General features: G+C 39.7%; 1 protein-coding gene across 1 annotated transcript; it reads left to right on the forward strand.

The window, feature by feature from the left end:
- Positions 1 to 1,539: 1,539 nt before the first annotated feature.
- Positions 1,540 to 15,972, forward strand: LOC126815401 (solute carrier family 22 member 4-like). Its single transcript, XM_056099930.1, has 7 exons — positions 1,540 to 1,548; positions 11,128 to 11,312; positions 12,915 to 12,989; positions 14,555 to 14,637; positions 14,733 to 14,853; positions 15,414 to 15,486; positions 15,952 to 15,972. The coding sequence occupies exons 1-7, from the start codon at positions 1,540 to 1,542 to the stop codon at positions 15,970 to 15,972; spliced, it is 567 nt and encodes a 188-aa protein (XP_055955905.1).
- The last annotated feature ends 2,703 nt before the right edge of the window (positions 15,973 to 18,675 follow it).

An 18,675-nucleotide genomic window follows, 5' to 3' on the forward strand; every position in this document is an offset into this window, starting at 1 on the left:
TCCCCCCCCCCCTAAAAAAAAAATACAAAAAACATACGCGCATGTGAATTATGGAAATGCAGTTGAACCATATATTAGTCCCGAAATGACCAAGTTTGCGCCCAGTGGACGGTAAACCCCACTTCTCTGTCTATAAATTTAATAAAAAACTAAAATCAAAAATAGCAGAATCCATTTAGACAGATAGTGATAGAGTATCATATGAAATGGGGTTTAACGTCCTACTGTTCTGCTCCGAACTGGGCTAATGAAGACGGGTATACGCCATACAGTGTGCTATGAGGAAAATTTAACCCGGCCTACTTTTACATTGAATTCCAACTGTCAAGGGATATTTTAGGTGCACGTTAAAGCATCAAACTATGTGAAACAGATAGTGGTACAGATATAATATCAACATATGTGGTAAAACCGATCATATTTTACAACATGTAGGGAGGCCTTTAAAAACAATTCTGTTTTTTGGATTCTCGTTCAACAGACTGAAACTTGAACTGGTCCTCAGGAGCGTTGACTTTTTATCAACGACGTGAACGAAGTTGACGATGGGATTTATAATTCTTAAGATTTTCTTATATTCATTTATGGGACTTAGTGGCTGACTTCCAAACCTCCTTGTGGTAAATCCCGCTGTTGGGCCGAGAAAGATCAACGGGAAATTCTAGCATGCCCCCCCCCCCCCACACACACGCACACACCCATCCCCTTGTGATTTGTGCAGGACGGATGGTCTGGCAAGTCAATATGTATAGTGATTGCACACATTAGCGTGCACGTAAAAGAACCCTTGACAGTGGGAATTTGAAATATGAGTAGGTCGTAGCGCCACTGTCAGGACAACATTTCCCGCATCGCTGAATGACGTACACCCATCTTCATTAGCCCACGCGATGCATGTAGAACAATAGGACGTTAAACCACATTTAATTTTTTCTTTAGTCTAGTCGGGCAAGAGCAGTAAAACGCTAAACCTCATTTCATTTCAAGCCAGTTTTTGAGAATGGAGGTGATATGTAAATGGTTGGGCATTAGTTAAAGTAGCTTTGTTCTGAATGAGTTGGTGGGGGGGGGGGGAGCTTTTGACTGGAAGACCAACAATCAATGAGTTACAATATTGGAGTCTGGAAGTAATACGAGAATGGATAAATCTGTGGACAGAATGTCATGATTGAACCGATTTGTGTTAATGTCTTTAATTCCGGAAAGTCTGGGATTTTCCAATGATAAATTTGCGAAAGGAACTAGCAATACAAAAACAGTACCAGCCCAGGGCCCTTGGGAGGAAAACAATGTGCTGGGCGAGATCTTTCTTGCCCCCCCTCCACCCACACCTTCCCACTCTAGTCATATCTAGCTGATTCAGTTACGCTATATATTATGTTCTGAGGAATCAAAAATCTTTTTAAAAGGTCTGTGGACCAAAATTGCCCATTTCAATTTTGAAATTTGATATTCATGGTCCCCATAGACTCTTGTGGGCCCTGGGGCGGGGCCACGGGCTGCACCCCCCCCCCCCCCCCCAGCCGCCTCTCGTTAGGCATGTTACCAGTAATACACAATCAACTGCACTTCACAAGACCAATCTGTCTTTTTTTTTGTATTCGGGAGAAACAGAAAAACGGTGTTTAACGTCCATGCAACAAAAACTAACTAGGTTATATCGGGACTAACATGTGGTAAAATTTTATTTCAATTTCTCGTTTACGCGTAGAGGTCTTTAGGAAAGGAAGAAACCCGGGGACCCAGCGACAACCAAAAAGGTTAAAGAGGCGATCCTACTCCCTGTCATGTTCCTTGGCGGGTGTGGCGCCAGGCAGGGTAAGCTTACTCTTCCGGACACCTGTTACCACTGCTTGTCGTGTATTTTGTACACGGTGAACAGTCCATTTGCTGATTACACCATTTTGCCTGATTACACTATTTTGCCTATAACGTTTTTCAGGACTTCGAGTTCTGTCTTATGGTTTGGATTGTTCGTACTTGGTTTTATTTTATTTTCACGTACAGGCGTCGTGTTGAAGTCACATAACTTCACTCAAATGACATTCCTTTTGATTTGAGACGCAGTCATAATTTATTTAGAAAGACATCAAAATGAAACCGACATACTAGCGCATGATGTATTGTAAAAAAATTGTGTACATTAATATTTCATATCAATTCTATAACATGTATATACTTTCTATGATTCGCTTGAAATGATCACAATTGAAATGACTATAAAAACTCTCTCTATACGTTGTCAATATCATTCTTTGAATCGGTGCACATTGATCGTAAGTGTAATTAGTCTATTAAGGTTGCTGGTGAGGCCTATCGCTAACCAGGTGGGTGGGGGGTCCACCAACAGAGAGAGAGAGAGAGAGAGAGAGAGGGAGAGAGCGAGAGATATTTTGACGTCAACCCGACTCATTTCGAGACTAACATATGGTTCAATTCTTATTGCAACAATTCGCTTGCGGTTGAGGGTCTTTAGCAGTTGACTCCATGGAAGACCTTATGATATAACGCGCTAACCATTCGCTCCCACCCCCGTCTACCAACAAAAGGAAATACGAAACGAAATCCTCCTTAACACTGCTCATTAAACACGCACGATGTAAGATCAGAGAGAGACAGAGAGAGTAAATGTCTAAATAATAATTAAAGACCGTCAATAGACAGATAGCTCTTACACCATGATGCCTTAACTATGTTGCATTAGTTAGCAAGTATGGGTGGTGAAATGAAATGAAATGGGGTTTAACGTCCTACTGTTCTGTTCCTATACTGGGCTAATGAAGACGGACATACGCCAAACGGTGTGCTATGAGGGAAATTTTGCCAGGGCAGCGGCACTATCGCCTACTCATATATCGAATTCCAACTGCCAAAGGATCTTTTACGTGCATTCAAATGTATACACGGGATCTCGGTTTTTCGTCTCATCCGAAGGACTATACAGCTGTCCTTGTCAGGCCCTCCGTTCTACACCACTGACAAGGGGAAACCACGTCGGAAAATCCAGATGAACTTTCTCGGCCAATGCAGGGATCGAACACCCGACCTCCAGGCTAGTGAGCTAGCGTCTTACCCAATTGGGTGGTAATTGTTATTACGCCGGGCCGCAGTAGTACGGGTTCGAATCCCAGAGGGGGTCGACGAGAACATTGTCATAGGATGCACGTGTTGTGCCTAGTCCTTCGGATAGTACGAGCATCCCCCAACTCCGTCTATTCGTGTACACATTAGAAGCCTTGACAGCTGACGTTCTCACAAAAGAAGCCTTGGCAACTGGAATTTTAAGACGTGTAGGCGGAAAGATCGCAACGCGGGCAATATTGCCCTCCCTGACAGTTAACATCTGGGAACTCTATCGTAGTTTCTGTTTGCCAGAGATGCAAGACGGGGAGCCTGACAAAGAACAGTGTCTAGTCGTTTGCTTGAACGTAATTGAACCGTTAAATTCCCCTTATAGTACACTGTATGACGTAGTATGCCCGTCTTTATTATCCCATTCTGAGCAGAACAGTAGGACGTTAACCCCATTTCATTTCATTTTATTCGATATAAGAGTAGGCCAAAGTGCCGCTGCCCGGGAAAAATCCCCCTCATAGCACACTGTATGCCGTATGCCGATCGTCAATATCCCAGCTCGCACAGAAAAGTAGGACGTTAAACTACATTTCATTTTGAACTGGGAACCTTGTTACCCAAACATCAGATGATTGTTGAAGGTCAGATTTTAATTGTTGTACTTTCACTAATTAATTACATTGTTCAATAATTAAACTAATTAACTTGTTGTATAGAGGTCAAGTAGAGGATCAACTTCAACACCAACTAATTTAATAACTTTTAAAGTGGGGCGTTAAACAATTGTACTATTTATCAGCACATGTATAATTTGAGTTATGTTTTTTTTTTTATCAAAAACTTCTTTTTATAGCCGAACCACCATTATGAGGATTGGGGTCCACGAAAACCTGTGGATTTTCAGGTTGTTTTCCTCAATGGTGTTCAGGAGAGTTGAGTGTGCTATGTCCCCATCAGACCGGGATTGTGTCCTTACAGCGCTTCTGCGACCGTACGGCGACCAGAAAATGAACAAGGTCACCGGCAATAGTGAACACAACGTGAGTTAATGTCCCCAAAAATTACCAACTTGAATAAAGCCGCTTTCTCATAGCTCTCCAGGTCAGATCGCAGAACCTTTGCTAAAAACGAACGCCACTCCGGTCTGACGGGAGTATTAGACCATGAGGATCGCCTGTCTAACTTCGTGGGTTCTCTCCGGGTCATTGTCTTCCCACTGCTAATGACCCCTACGCGTAAGCGAATCATTGAAATAAAATTGAACGATATGTTATACACAAAATAACCTAGTTTGTGTCGAGTGGACGTTAAACTCCATTTCTCTCATCCTCCCTCCCCCCTCTCTCTCTCTCTCTCTCTCTCTCTCTCTCACACCCTCTCTCTCGCTCGCCCTCTCTCCCTTCTCCTTCTCTCCCCCTTCCCCCACTCTTGCCCTCTCTCTCTCACACCCTCTCTCTCGCTCGTTCTCTCTCCCTTCTCCTTCTCTCCCCCTTCCCCCACTCTTGCCCTCTCTCTCTCACACCCTCTCTCTCGCTCGTCCTCTCTCCCTTCTCCTTCTCTCCCCCTTCCCCCACTCTTGCCCTCTCTCTCTCACACCCTCTCTCTCGCACGTCCTCTCTCCCTTATCCGGACACGTAACCCTTTTAAGATTTTGGGTCGATTTTTTTGTTGGGTGACCTGATAATCGATTCCCGTTCCTTTAGAGGTCTATACAGTGATTGACCCATGTGCTGTACTTGATACGAAAGGTAAATTTCTTCTACACATTATTTTTATAAAATAAAAGTCTGGTTTTATCCAGACACCGTATAATACCGGTCGAGTATTCACTGTTGTCTACTGATAAGTTCATAGCTGTGTTTTTCTTTACTTATTTTGAGTCAATCTTTGTGTCTATGACTAGTCTCTGTCTACAGTTGTATGCCGCCTAACCTACCATGTTTTTCAAATATTTTTCATATTTAGCCAGCTGTGCCCCTATTTATTCATGTGTTCCAAGGTGTGCCGTTGGCAAAAAAGGTTGAGAACCACTGCTCTAACTCAATATTTTCCATAAAATTCGAAATTAAAAAACCAACAAAAATTCAATATTAGTCCATTTCAATATTTATTGATGTTGGTATCTTGCCGTGATAATATTGCATCATAATATTCAATATTTAAAATAAAACGAACATGTTAAAATCAATACAAGAATCGTGTATTTAATGGGTTCGGGCGCCAATTGTAATGGACAAAAATAAAACCTATTCTTCCAGACAAGGCAAAAGTAATTAGTAATGGCTGATTCACAAAAAAAAACCAACAAAAAAAAACCAACAAAATATTCATTTTTAAAAACTTGTAGAATTTACTAAGCAGGCGTAAGTGACCCCAGATCAATTTGGACTGCAAAAGTGTTTCACCAAATACAAATTATTATAAATTGAATATAAATCATTTTACATACATTCATATTACATTAATACGTGCTTTTACAATCATCTTCGTCTATTTTAAGGTCCTAAAGAATAGAGTTATGTGCCCCTTTATATATATATATGTCAATAGCAATTTTTCAAAAGGTCACACCCACTTTTTTCGATTTGTACCTTCATCTTTAAAAAACAGAATTATGTGTCCATAGGCTCACTTGGTTTCCTACTCGACTGTCCAGTTGCATAATCACGGGTTTCTTGTAGTATATATTTTAATTGAAGGGACACAACTCTCTTTTCACTGACCATAACTGAAGAGTGATATTGGCAACTGCTTTAATACCCGCGAAACAATATCGTAGCTTCCAAATAAAATATACTAATGTCCAAAAGAAAGTATACACGGAGCATTTCGTCCTGCTTCAAACAAAGTCGTTTTTCCATTGTATGCGTTATTTGGGTACGATGTCAATTTGTTTTGCCGTTTTTTTGGTTAGAAATATTGAGTTTGGATGCACGGGACATGTTCAGTGTAGTTTTATCACATTTTGTTGCTTTAAACAAAACGTAGTCATATTTTAAGTGTGTATACTTTCTTTTGGACATTACTATATATAGACATGTTTATTCGAGACTGACATAGCAAGTAATACTGGCCATATTTCTCTTGTCGTACATTAACTAACTTTATCATCAGTTCAGAACTTAACTCGGAGCATTATTAAACACGTTAAGGGGGTTACAGATAAATCTACAAAGATTAACCCTTTCAATAAGACATTTTAATCGTCGTAAGAGACGAAGCAAACAACTAGTGAATGTTATATAATAAATTTTATACAAGTGTTACGCGTATATTATGTAATATAATGTGACATACATAACCGTGGAAAAATATCTATTGTATAATACATGTATAAGTATTTATTAGATTTTTTTTTCATTTTGACTGAAGCCTGTATTATCACTGGCCCGGAACTGTGCAGCGCAGTTGGCGTTTGTTACTGGCCCTCGGATCCATTCACGTGATTTGATATTTGTGGTTTATTTCTTACAATGTCTGTCTAATTTGTCTTCACCGTAGGTTTGTCTTGTCGATTTCGTTTTGCATGTAGTACGGTTGTCCTTCCCTCTCTCTCTCCCTCCCTCTCTCTCTCTCTCTCTCTCTCTCTCTCTCTCTCATGTAGTACGGTTCTCCTTCACTTACCAGTCGTATTGTATTTGTAAGGTTACTGCTTTACAAAGCTCTCTGTGTGTGTGTGTGTCTCTCTCTCTCTCCCTCTCTCTCCCTCCCCTCTCGCTCTCCCTCTCTCCCTCCCTCTCTCTCTCTCTCTCCCTCCCCTCTCTCTCTCCCCCTCTCCTCTCTCTCTCTCTCTCTCTCTCTCCCTCTCTCTCCCTCCCTCTCTCTCTCTCTCCCTCTCTCTCTCCCTCCCCCTCTCTCTCTCTCTCTCCCCCTCTCTCTCTCTCTCCCTCTCTCCCCCTCCCCCCTCTCTCTCTCTCTCTCTCTCTCTCTCATGTAGTACGGTTCTCCTTCACTTGCTAGTGGTATTGTATTTGTTAGGTTTATACTGCTTTACAAAGCTCTCCCATGGAAGGTCATAATATATAAAAACTGGGGATGTTTCATTTCTTAAAGATATCTATTACATATGGTGGCTGATTGGTATCATGTCGTAATGTCGTGATGTCGCCTTTCATAACGCGACAACCCGACAACGCGACATCACGACATTTCTACCCGACATCACGACAACCCGACAACCCGACACCACGATATTTTTACCCGACATCACGACATTTTTACCCGACATTACGAAACTAAAAATGTCGTAATGTCGGGTAAAAATGTCCGGTTGTCGGGTTGTCGTGATGTCGGGTTGTCGGGTTGTCGCGTTATGAAAGGCTCCCCGTCTAAAACCAATCGAATGATAACTTTAGGCCCTAGAGAGTCCACAATCTGACCGACGGACGGACTGACGGACAGACGGGGGCGACGACGATATATTTCAATGTGTGCGTATAAAATTTGCAACCTGTAGAGTGTTTACCATCCTGTCTTGATCATGCCAAGTCTGAAAAAAATCTCATAAGAATTACAAAATATTCACGAAAAGTGGGCGTGACAAATGAAATGAAATGGAGTTTAACGTCCTACTGTTCTGCTCCGACTGAGCTAATGAAGACGGTTCACATTATGAATGTGGACGTATACAAATAGATACGAATGCAACTCAAACTGCAATGTGGGTGTGAATCTACTTCCACTTGATCAACCATTTTCTTAATTGCCAGTTTTTTGTTATGAATATCATCGTGGCCGCTTATAACATTGATCATGAAAGTCGACAACCCGACATCACGACATCACGACAACCCGACACCACGACATTTTTACCCGACATCACGACATTTTTAGTGTCGTAATGTCGGGTAAAAATGTCGTGATGTCGGGTAGAAATGTCGTGATGTCGGGTTGTCGGGTTGTCGTGTTGTCGGGTAGAAATGTCGTGATGTCGGGTTGTCGGGTTGTCGCGTTATGAAAGGCGACATCACGACATTACGACATGATACCAATCAGCCACCATAAATATCCGCTTCTAAATGTAAGATTGTTTCTCTTTTACAAATAAGAATTAGAAAACTATTCGTATTACATTTCTGTCCTCTATGAAGAATGGAAGGGGTGGGGCAGATGGCCGAATGGTTAGCACGTGCGCGCTGCATCATGAGGTCTGTCATTGAGTCAGCTGGCGTGGTTTCGATTCCCCGTTTGTAGATGACAAGGGGTAGGGTCGTCTGTTCAGCCTTGTGGGTTTTCTCCGGGTCCTCCGGTTTCCTCCCACTGCTAAAGACCCCTACGAGCAAGCGAATTATTGAAATAAATTAAACCATATGTTAATCCCAAAATAACCTAGTTTGTGTCGAGTGGACGTTAAACCACATTTCTATCACTCTCTGTCTCTGTCTGTCTCTCTGTCGCTCTCTCTCTCTCTCTCTCTCTCTCTCTCTCTCTCTGAAGAATGGAAGAAACGTGTCGATAGTTTATTGATTTTAGACTATTCAATTTTGTGTGTGTCAGCACACAAGTATTAAATGCCACTCATGTATGGGTTGTAAAGCGACATCTGAACTCTATTGTAAATGATGAACATATATGTTAAAATAATAACATTGTCATCGTAATAATAATAATAATAATCCGATAAAAATATAGGTCGAGGGTCATATAAACAAGATTATGATCAGGGAGTTGTCTCTCTGTCAACAACCACTTGAGAAAAAGATTAAAACTTAATAAAAATGGACCCAAATCTGTATTGATACCAACATACTATAGAGAGAGAGTGGTGAAACTATCGATTGTCCATTCTGAATTAAACTATTGTCTGTATTACTGGAACAAGATGCATTTGGATAATTTAATAGAAGAAATAGGTTCTTATGGGAAATTCCAAGTTTTGATGCTTTTCATGATTCTGGTACCTAAGCTTTCGATAGGCTACAACATGCTTCTGATGTCATTTGGTGCTTACGTCAATGATTGGTGGTGTGTTGATGACGTCATGTCTAATAATAGCAGGAATAATGTGACGTATAAATATTGTGCTGATGACGGTAACTCGACTTGTACTAGAGTCTATGATGACTATGCCAGAACCGTGGTTACAGAGGTACGTAACTCAATTTCAAATATTTTTTTATTAACCTTGGAATGATTTAACACGAGTCTAGAATAATACTACCTTTGACTTTGATAAGACAGTAAACCAAGATAATCAGAGCCTTACTGCAGTGGCTGATTTAGGACAAGTAAATTACAATTATCTCAGGCGCTCGAGATAACTATGTCAAGAATGCCATTGCTTTGGAGATTATATACATAGGCGGTATGGTTTGAATTAGGTGGTGATACTATAAAAAGTATTGGAGAGTCCCCCCCCCCGTACTCCGCCTCACCACCCTACTCCCCATCTTGCAGACCAGACCAATAAACCCGAAGCCCAAGAGGCATTTGGACAAAGCCCGTCCATTGAGAAAAAGGAAGCAAAGTTCACAATATTACCACAAGAGAACCCAACTTTTACTGTAAGGGATATTTAGGAGTTTCTCTATGTTCTGGGCGTGTGCGCGCTGTATCATAAGGCCTGTCATTGAGTCAACTGGCGTGGTTTCGATTCCCTGGTTGAACACGACAAGGAGTAGGGTGTCCTGTCCAAACTCGTAGCTTTTCTCCAGGTCCTCCTGTTCCCCCCACATTATTCTTTAACAAGGTAGGACTTTTTATAAATACCATCTATTTTAGGGCTTTATTTTAATATATTTTAATAATAAAACTTAAAAATATGAAATTGTAACTTTAACTAAAACGTACGTCATTCTGTGCGACATATCTTCTTTGCATTTTTTATAAGTATGTTAATAGAATTCTACCCCATATAAATATTGACACGGATTCTGTGTGTTTATGTTTGTTGGTTTATCATCATATTTCATTTTGTCAACCAAATATATACATACAACACAAATAAATCATTTTAAACCAGTTTTAGTGAGCCACACAACCCATAGGTGGCAGTCAAGCCCCTGTAATCTCACGTTCTATTGGGGTGGAGAGAGAGTGAGAGAGGGAGAGAGAGATGGGTTTGACGCACACTCGATACAAACTAGGTCATTTCGGGACTAACATATGGTTCAATTTTATTTCAATAATTCGCTGGCACGTAGGGATCTTTAGCAGTGGGAGGAAACCGGAGGACCTGGAGAAAACCCACGAGGTTTGACAGGCGACCCTACTCCTTGTCTCGTACAACCGGGAAATCGAAACCACGCCAGTCGACTCAATGACAGACCTTATGATGCAGCCTTATTGGAGTGTAAAACACCAGTGTACATATTGTCGAGCAAGTAAAAGAGACCTTGAAATCGAAGAATCAGATACACAAATCCCCTACTCGATTTGAAGGCACAAATCCCCTATTGACGTTGTACGCGTAACCATGTAATTAAATAAAATGGAATTTAACGTCCTGTTCTGCTCTGACTGGGCTAATGAATAATGAGAGAGAGAGAGAGAAGTGGGGTTTAACGTCCACTCGACACAAACTAGGTCATTTCGGGACTAACATAGGGTTTAATTTTATTTCAATAATTCGCATGCGCGTAGGGTCTTTAGCAGTGGGAGGAAACCGGAGGACCCAGAGAAAGCCCACGAGGTTGGACAGGCGACCCTAATGATTAATGAAGACGGACATAGGCCATACAGTGCGCTATGAAGGCCATTTTTCCCGGATAACGGCGCTACGGCATACTCTTATATCACTCACGTTCCATCTGCTGGGGGTCTTTTACTTGCACTCCAATATGTATACCGGACTTCGTCCCATCCGAACGACTATACGTTGTCCTGCACCGCTGACAAGAGGGGGCCACAGAAAGAACATGGTGCCAAAACACCCGACGTATTGGTTTGGCTAACCCTTCTTCCTGTCCATTTCAACGTCTTATTAAAGAACCGTTATCAATTTCACCAAGAAGGTGAAGGTCATTAACTGAAATATGACAAACTCAACTATATGTTTATATCTGTTATAGAAATAGAAAAGATCCAAATCAAATTGTTTTAATTACCTTTCAGTGGGATTTGATGTGTGAAAGAAAATGGATAACTCCTATTATAACGTCTATACAGATGGCTGGCGTGTTGGTCGGTGCCGTGGTAGCTGGACAATCAGCTGATACGTTTGGTCGTAAAAAAACCTTTTACCTTACTCTATTACTTCATTCTATTCTAACTGTTGCTATAGCATTTGTTACGTCATGGCAGGCGTTTATTGTCATGCGCTGTTTGATTGGAACGACTATTGGATCTTATTTGGTGGTCAGCATGTTCCCTGTAGAGTTTCTGGGGTTTAAATGGAGACCGACTGTAACTGTTGTTCCTTTCTGGGCTACCGGGGTTTGTTTTTTGGCTCTTGCTGCATGGTTGATGCATGACTGGAGTTATGTGCATATCGCTGCTGGAGTTAGTACTTTACCATTTTTATTGGGCTGGTTGTAAGTATGTTTAAAGCTTATGTAAAAAGGGTTCCGTGTATGTAGAAATATCGAATCACGACGCCGATTTGAGTGTCAGATCATAAGGACTGTCAATGCAGTTTCGAATGAGCATGCGTTCTAAATTGTCCATCGTACCTTTCAGCAGACTTCTCGAAATACACATAAACGGTTCAAAATATTTTAAAAGACTCTAATAGAGTAGTTATGAAGATTTTATAATTTTTATTGTTTCCTCTGATTTATGCGCTGAATCTGTCTGTTTGTACTTTGAAGCGTTGTTCCCGAAAGCATCCGCTGGTTATCTGTTAAAGGTAAGTTGGACGAGGCCGAGAGAATCATAGAAGGTGTGGCAGTAATGAATGGAAGAACTAAACCTGTTAACACCAGGGACATCATCATGAAAATAAGGGACGAGGAACAGAACAGAACGAAGGGAGTAAAGAAATATTCGTACATAGATTTATATAGAAACCGGAAGCTTGCTAGACATACTTTAGTCCTTCAGGTGGTTTGGTGAGTTTCCCTATTTCAGCAGCCTTTCAAACGATGGTGCGGCACGATGAGTACGCCGCTAAATCATTAACCAGGCATTTGTCAACCTAGTTTCCATTCTGCAGCCCTATTAAAATATTAGTATGCTATTTTGTAGTGGGATTCTACCTCGTTTCGCATCTGCCATACACACATAGACCAATTAACATTTTCAATTTTATTAATTTTAAGCCGAAAAATTACCTCTCAAAATTTTCGAAGTATACTTAATGATTTCGACTAATATCGTCGAATTAGGAATTAAAATGTCGATCAACTAGCTTAGTGTCTGCTCTTAGAGAGAGAGAGAGAAATGGGGTTTAACGTCGACTCGACACAAACTAGGTCATTTCGGGACTAACATGTGTTTTTTTTAAAATTTGATTTCAATAATTCGCTTGCGCGTGGGAGGAAACCGGAGGACCCGGAGAAAACCCACGAGATTGGACAGGCGACCCTACTCCTTGTCATGTACAACCGGGAATTCGAAACCACGCAAGTTGACTCAATGACAGGCTTTATGATACAGCACGCACGTGCTAACCAATCGCCCCCCCCCCCCGTCTGCTCTTAAGTGAAGCTTTATAATGTAGACAGACAGTTTAAGTCACGATGCTTGTTCACAGACCAGAAGGCCCCTGTTGTGATACCAGAAATGTCCACGATGTTCCTCCCAAATTTCACTTTATCAAAACAGTTTTTGGTTAGAGGATCGTTAGTTAGACCTCAGATTTTGCACACTATGTGATTGCGCGCGCATAGTTCAAAAATATTTTTGTATTGGTTTGAATACTTATTTCTGTTTACAAACGATCTAAATGTGGTTTTCTTCAGGATGTGTGTCTCGGCTTCGTATTATGGGTTTTCGTTTGGTGTTGGGAAATTTTCTGGTAATTTCTACTTGAACCTGTTCCTGATGAATATTTTGGAGTTTCCTGTTTTTCTTCCAGTTATATATGCCCTTAATAGGTATTATTTAAATCATTTGCAATCACTCGGTAAACCTCGGCTGATCCCGGTACCCTGCAGCTAGCCTCGGCTGTATAATTGCAATGCGGCTATCGATTTATTTATTAGGAAACATTGCCGCTTTTAGAACGAAGTTCTAGAAATGGCATCGTTCGAAGAGTTTTCATTGCAAAGTTGTCCCTTGTTTAACGAAGATCGGAAAAACTTGAAAAAAAAAGCCAGACATTGAAAGCTTTGTATGAATAAACACTCTTCACATGCGTCCTCGTGGGTGCCGCTATTTGTAATCTGGTAACTTGAAAGCAGTTCCAATGGCGGAATTTTTCATTTAGCCGAGGCTAGATATATGGTACTGGAGTCTGGTGGCCGAATGGTTAACGCGTGCGCGTTGTTGTATCATAAGGTCACGTGGCGTGGTTTCGAATCCTCGCTTGTATGTGACAAGGAGTAGGGTTACCTGTCCAGCCTTGTGGGTTTTCCTCCGGTTCCTCCCACTGCTGTTTTTCTCCCGTTTCACCTCTTTTGAATGTCATCTTTACATTGTCTGTCAGGTTTTAGTGAATATTTATGATTCGGAGCTGAACGGATCATGAAATAAAAAGGCATGAAGTAGTCAAATGGCCTTTAAAAACGGCACAGACCTAGCAATATATCGAAACACCATGGATTTAACGCTGGGAAGATAATTACTAGTCCAAGTTGAGTTATTTCCCCTCCCAATTTATTTTGGACTTTGGACGATGTGAGACTAAGTAAAGGGCCAGCGTCTACATAGGAACTAATATTATTGAAATACACATTACAGAACATAAAGCAAAATGTTATCTACACGCATTTGGTTTTGTTTAAAGACAAACCCTTATTTGATTGTATTAGATAATCCCTCCCCAACACGCTAGTGTGATATATAATAAGATTTATAAAGGGTCAACTTGATTTGATAAGTTCAGATCTATACTAAACCAAGTAAAAGCCTGGTTGTAGAACGGAAGAAGCAATATATTATAAATGGCAGATTTATTGAAATATACATTATACCGTTTGATGTTGGTGGACAGTGGAGTTATCCCCCATGATAAGATTCTCGCTGTAAACCTTGTAATGAATGTAACACAGGGACATATTTAATTTGTGTTAATCCATCTCCCATATAATACGGGTCGACGGGGGCGGGGGGATGGGTCTCGGTCCCCCATTGAAAAAACAATTAAAAAATCAAATGCATTTTTACATCCTATGAAATATATGATGACTTAAATCCGAGGGGAAAAGGGGTCTATATGAGTAGGGTGCAAACTAGTTTTGTTTTCTCGTCATGTCACGCATTCGTCACCGCGATGGGGGTCCGAAGAAACGAATTGGTCCGAGGGCCCAGCCAGCCCCTGTCTATTTAGTTGGATTTGTCTTTAAAAGAAGCAAGAGGAGATCTGTTGACACCGAATTTAGAACTAACACAGATGACTTTGCTGTTGGAGAGTGTAATATGTTCTTTGTTTATTTTGTAGATATGGTCGACGTTGTGTAGCAACTATAATGTTTGCTGGAGGTACACTGTCTTGTGCAGGAGTTGTCATCGTTCAGAATACAGGTACAAACATCAAACGATAAATAAGTTGAATAGTCGAATTATATGTAGGTCATCACACCCTGCTTCCTTTTGACTCTAATGGTGTTTTGTTTCAGTAACCGGAAGTTATAGAGGAGGAATTATAACAGGTCTATCATTGGCTGCTAGAATATTTACAGGCAAGGCATGGGGTGGAATAGACACAATAACCAACGAAAGTTATCCTACTGTTGTCAGGTAAGATTACAATAACCAATGAAAGTTATCCTACTATTGTCAGGTAAGATGGCAGTAACCAATGAAAGTTGTCAGGTAAGATGACAGTAACCAATGAAAGTTATCCTACTGTTGTCAGTTAAGATGACGTCGTCACGTAAACCGTCACCCATATATATTGAATGAGATTTACCTTCCTTCTGACACATTTAGCGTTAGGGGAAGTTTGGCTAAATCCACCTTTGAGATACAACGTCTAATCAAGGCCGAGATAGAGGGGCTTACATGGTGGTGTCCCACACCTAATGAGCGAGCGTGTCAATGCCCAGATGGAGGGGCCTTATTTGAATGGTACGGAAAACTGTAGACCACTATTGTACACAACGGTGTGCAAGTAAAAGAATCGACGAAGATAAGTCGAAAACGTCGTTGTTCTGACAAATGTCCTCTCCCTATCATTTCACACGTTACCACAGAAGTGACCATGTGTTAGTCTCAAAATGACATGTCTGTGTTGAATATACATTTAAACCCCACTTTAGTCCATGAATGTCTGTTAAATGTCTACGTGTTTATTACAGAAATCTGGGATATGGTGCTTCCAGCATGGCTGCACGTATTGGAGGAATTGTAGCACCTTTTATTTTTGCTGGGGTAAGATTATCGGTTACCATAGTTTCTATTGAATATTATCAGAGTGATAATCACAGTAATAATGAGAATCTGCATTGTGTATATTGACATAGTCACTTCAAAATAATATGTTCGATCCCTGGCCAATATCAGGATTTTCCGATGTGGTTTCCCCTTGTCAGTGGTGCAGGACGGGGGGCCTGAAAAACCGAGGTCCCGTTTATACATAGCCGTGCACGTAAAAGATCCCTTGGCAGTCGGTATTAGATATAAGAGTAGGCCATAGTGCCGCTGCCCGGGCAAAATTTCCCTCATAGCACACTGCATGGCGTATGCCGGTCTTCATTGGTCCAGTATAGGAGCAGAACAGTACGACGTTAACCCCATTTCATTTCATTTCAAAATGATACCATATGATATAATGTTATTCTATACTTTCAGAGTAATAATGATACCATATGATATAGTGTTATTCTATATTTTCAGAGTGATAATGATACCATATGATATAATGCTATTCTATACTTTCAGAGTAATTATGATACCATATGGTATAGTGTTATTCTATATTTCCAAAGTAATAATGATACCATATGATATGGTGTTATTCTATATTTCCAGAGTAATAATGATACCATTATTCTATACTTTCAGAGTAATAATGATACCATATGATATAGTGTTATTCTATACTTTCAGAGTGATAATGAGATGGTACCGTATATTATAGTTATAGTAATATTGGGGTTAAGTGGTTTTCTGACTTGGTTTTTATTACCAGAAACACTGGGTAAGGCCATGGAAGATATTTTACCCTCGCAACACGGGACTGCTACACAAGAGTTTGATAAAATCCCCTATAACAATGATAATACAGCTTTAAATACGGCCCCACACATCAATGACGATACAAAGATTACAGAAAAGGGAGACATATACAATTGTGACATAAATTTTACAAAAATGTAACTGTGCTTCTTCTAGAAAGTTGTGATTCACAATAAATCATTATATTATAGTGTGTCTGGAAACACGCGCTAAAAACGGCGTTATGTATTTTTTAAACGTTATTATCAATTGGCAGTGATAGGTGTATTATATGAATGTATATGTTATTTAACATTATATGTATCAATTTCGTTTAACGTTGTATGCAGGCTATTATTTAAATTTATATTTTTGAACTCATGTGTATCGTATCAATGTATCACTATTATATGACGTTTAATGCATCAATATTGTATGACGTATTATGCATCAATATTATATAATGTTATATGTATCAATACGTTATATGTATTAATATGGTATGACGTTTTATGCATCAATATTATATGACGTTATATGTATCAATAATGCTTCAATAGTACCAAAGTCGTATATAGATAAAGTTGCGACAACTGTGAAGCCAGAAATTTCATATGACGTCAAGTGTACAAAGACGCCATCTTGGGTCCCAAGTATTTGTACCTACTCACTATCTATTTTATGTCCTACCATACTGTTGTGTCGAAGTCGGCTGCCCCGACAGGGATGTAGATAGTTATGTCATAGAATTCCGCGAAAAAGAGATAAAACATACTTTTTTTACGCGAAAAGTATAGCTGAACAAACTATTATTATTATTATTATACAACAAAAAACGCACATTATGGTTATAATAATATAGTCTAATTTATGAGAAAATGAAATGAAAGATACACCAGATAAAAACGCTATTAAATATATTTAACTTGCATACGCTTTTAAAAATCAGGCCCTGAGTTCACAAAGCATTCTCAGATTTACGTTAAGAAATTACTCAACTTTCAGACACCGTTTGCACATTGTGTCTTATTGATGTATTTGATACATTAAAACAACAAAAGTTTTATAAAGGGTTATATTGTAGTTAAAATATGGCCAACAATTTTGAGTAAATTCTTAACTTCAGTCTGAGAATGCTTTGTGAACTTGAGGCCTGATTGTTTGTGCAGACGGGTAAAGTGAAAAATGAAAATTTAAATAGTAATTTGTGAGATAAAACCTTTTTGCCTTCTAGCCGACAAAATAAATGCCTGAAATTCCATGATTTTTTGGTCTGGAGCCATTCCGGATTGTGTGACAGTTTTCGGTCATCGATCATTAATTGTATTATCAATTTTTCGAAAATAGAAATTTCTTTAAATTGTCTAATGGATAAAACATTTAAAATCAGCGTAGCTTAAAACCAGTGTAAAATCAGTGTAATTTAAAGAAAAGGTGTCTAACAGCATGACATGTGTTTCAGGCATATGTTTCATAAGTGACATGTGTTTCAGGCATATGTTTCATAAGTGACATGTGTTTCAGGTATATGTTTCATAAGTGACATGTGTTTCAGGCATATGTTTCATAAGTGACATGTGTTTCAGGCATATGTTTCATAAGTGACATGTGTTTCAGGCATATGTTTCATAAGTGACATGTGTTTCAGGCATATGTTTCATAAGTGACATGTGTTTCAGGCATATGTTTCATAAGTGACATGTGTTTCAGGCATATGTTTCATAAGTGACGTGATATGAGATAGAGCTCTCCGAAACTTTCTGGTTTCTTTTGCAATTTGTTTGGGGTAAGACGTTATCACTTCCCGCCCATGTGTAAATAATAATATTTATCTAATATATAAACCGCACAATTTAACAGATACAAATAATGTACATGTTATTCCACAGGTTGACAGGCATTGAATGGGCCCAGTGAAGGAGACACAGTTGGTTTCGAGTTTGTCCGACTCCTTTGGGTATTTGCGCCCCATTTCCAATGAAATAATCATGTTGTTCTGATGCTCCACTAGCATCAAATATATATCGTGTCTGAGGTTTGTCACAAATCGTCTCGACCATGTTCCACACATCTCAACATTTATCAGCTTTTTGTTCAATCTATAAAAGCCTACATTCCTACAATATGTTTTGTTCAGTCAAGTGAAACAAGAAAATTCATGGGCTAAATGGAACAATAGAACAAGTACACCATATTGTCGACAAATACGTAAAACTATGAAATAAGATACTATTATGATATGATTCAACCGAAAGGTCATATATATGGAAAATAGATATATAATATCTACATTCAAGTTAAACGAACTGCATCTATTCATGTTAAGTCTTGCGCCGAGCTGAATAAAGTATATGATTTATTGTCATTAAAACATCTATGGGTGGTTAACAGAGTATAACTAAA

Source organism: Patella vulgata, chromosome 3 (assembly GCF_932274485.2).
Source record: "Patella vulgata chromosome 3, xgPatVulg1.2, whole genome shotgun sequence".
In the NCBI taxonomy this organism is placed as follows: Eukaryota; Metazoa; Mollusca; class Gastropoda; family Patellidae; genus Patella; species Patella vulgata.

What these genes read in the sequence shown, in the direction of transcription:
- LOC126815401 (XM_056099930.1), top strand. An exon ending in TGTCATCGTTCAGAATACAG is followed by an intron (nt 14,638 to 14,732) that starts GTACAAACATCA and finishes GTTTTGTTTCAG; the next exon opens with TAACCGGAAGTTATAGAGGA. An exon ending in CACCTTTTATTTTTGCTGGG is followed by an intron (nt 15,487 to 15,951) that starts GTAAGATTATCG and finishes CTATATTTTCAG; the next exon opens with AGTGATAATGATACCATATG.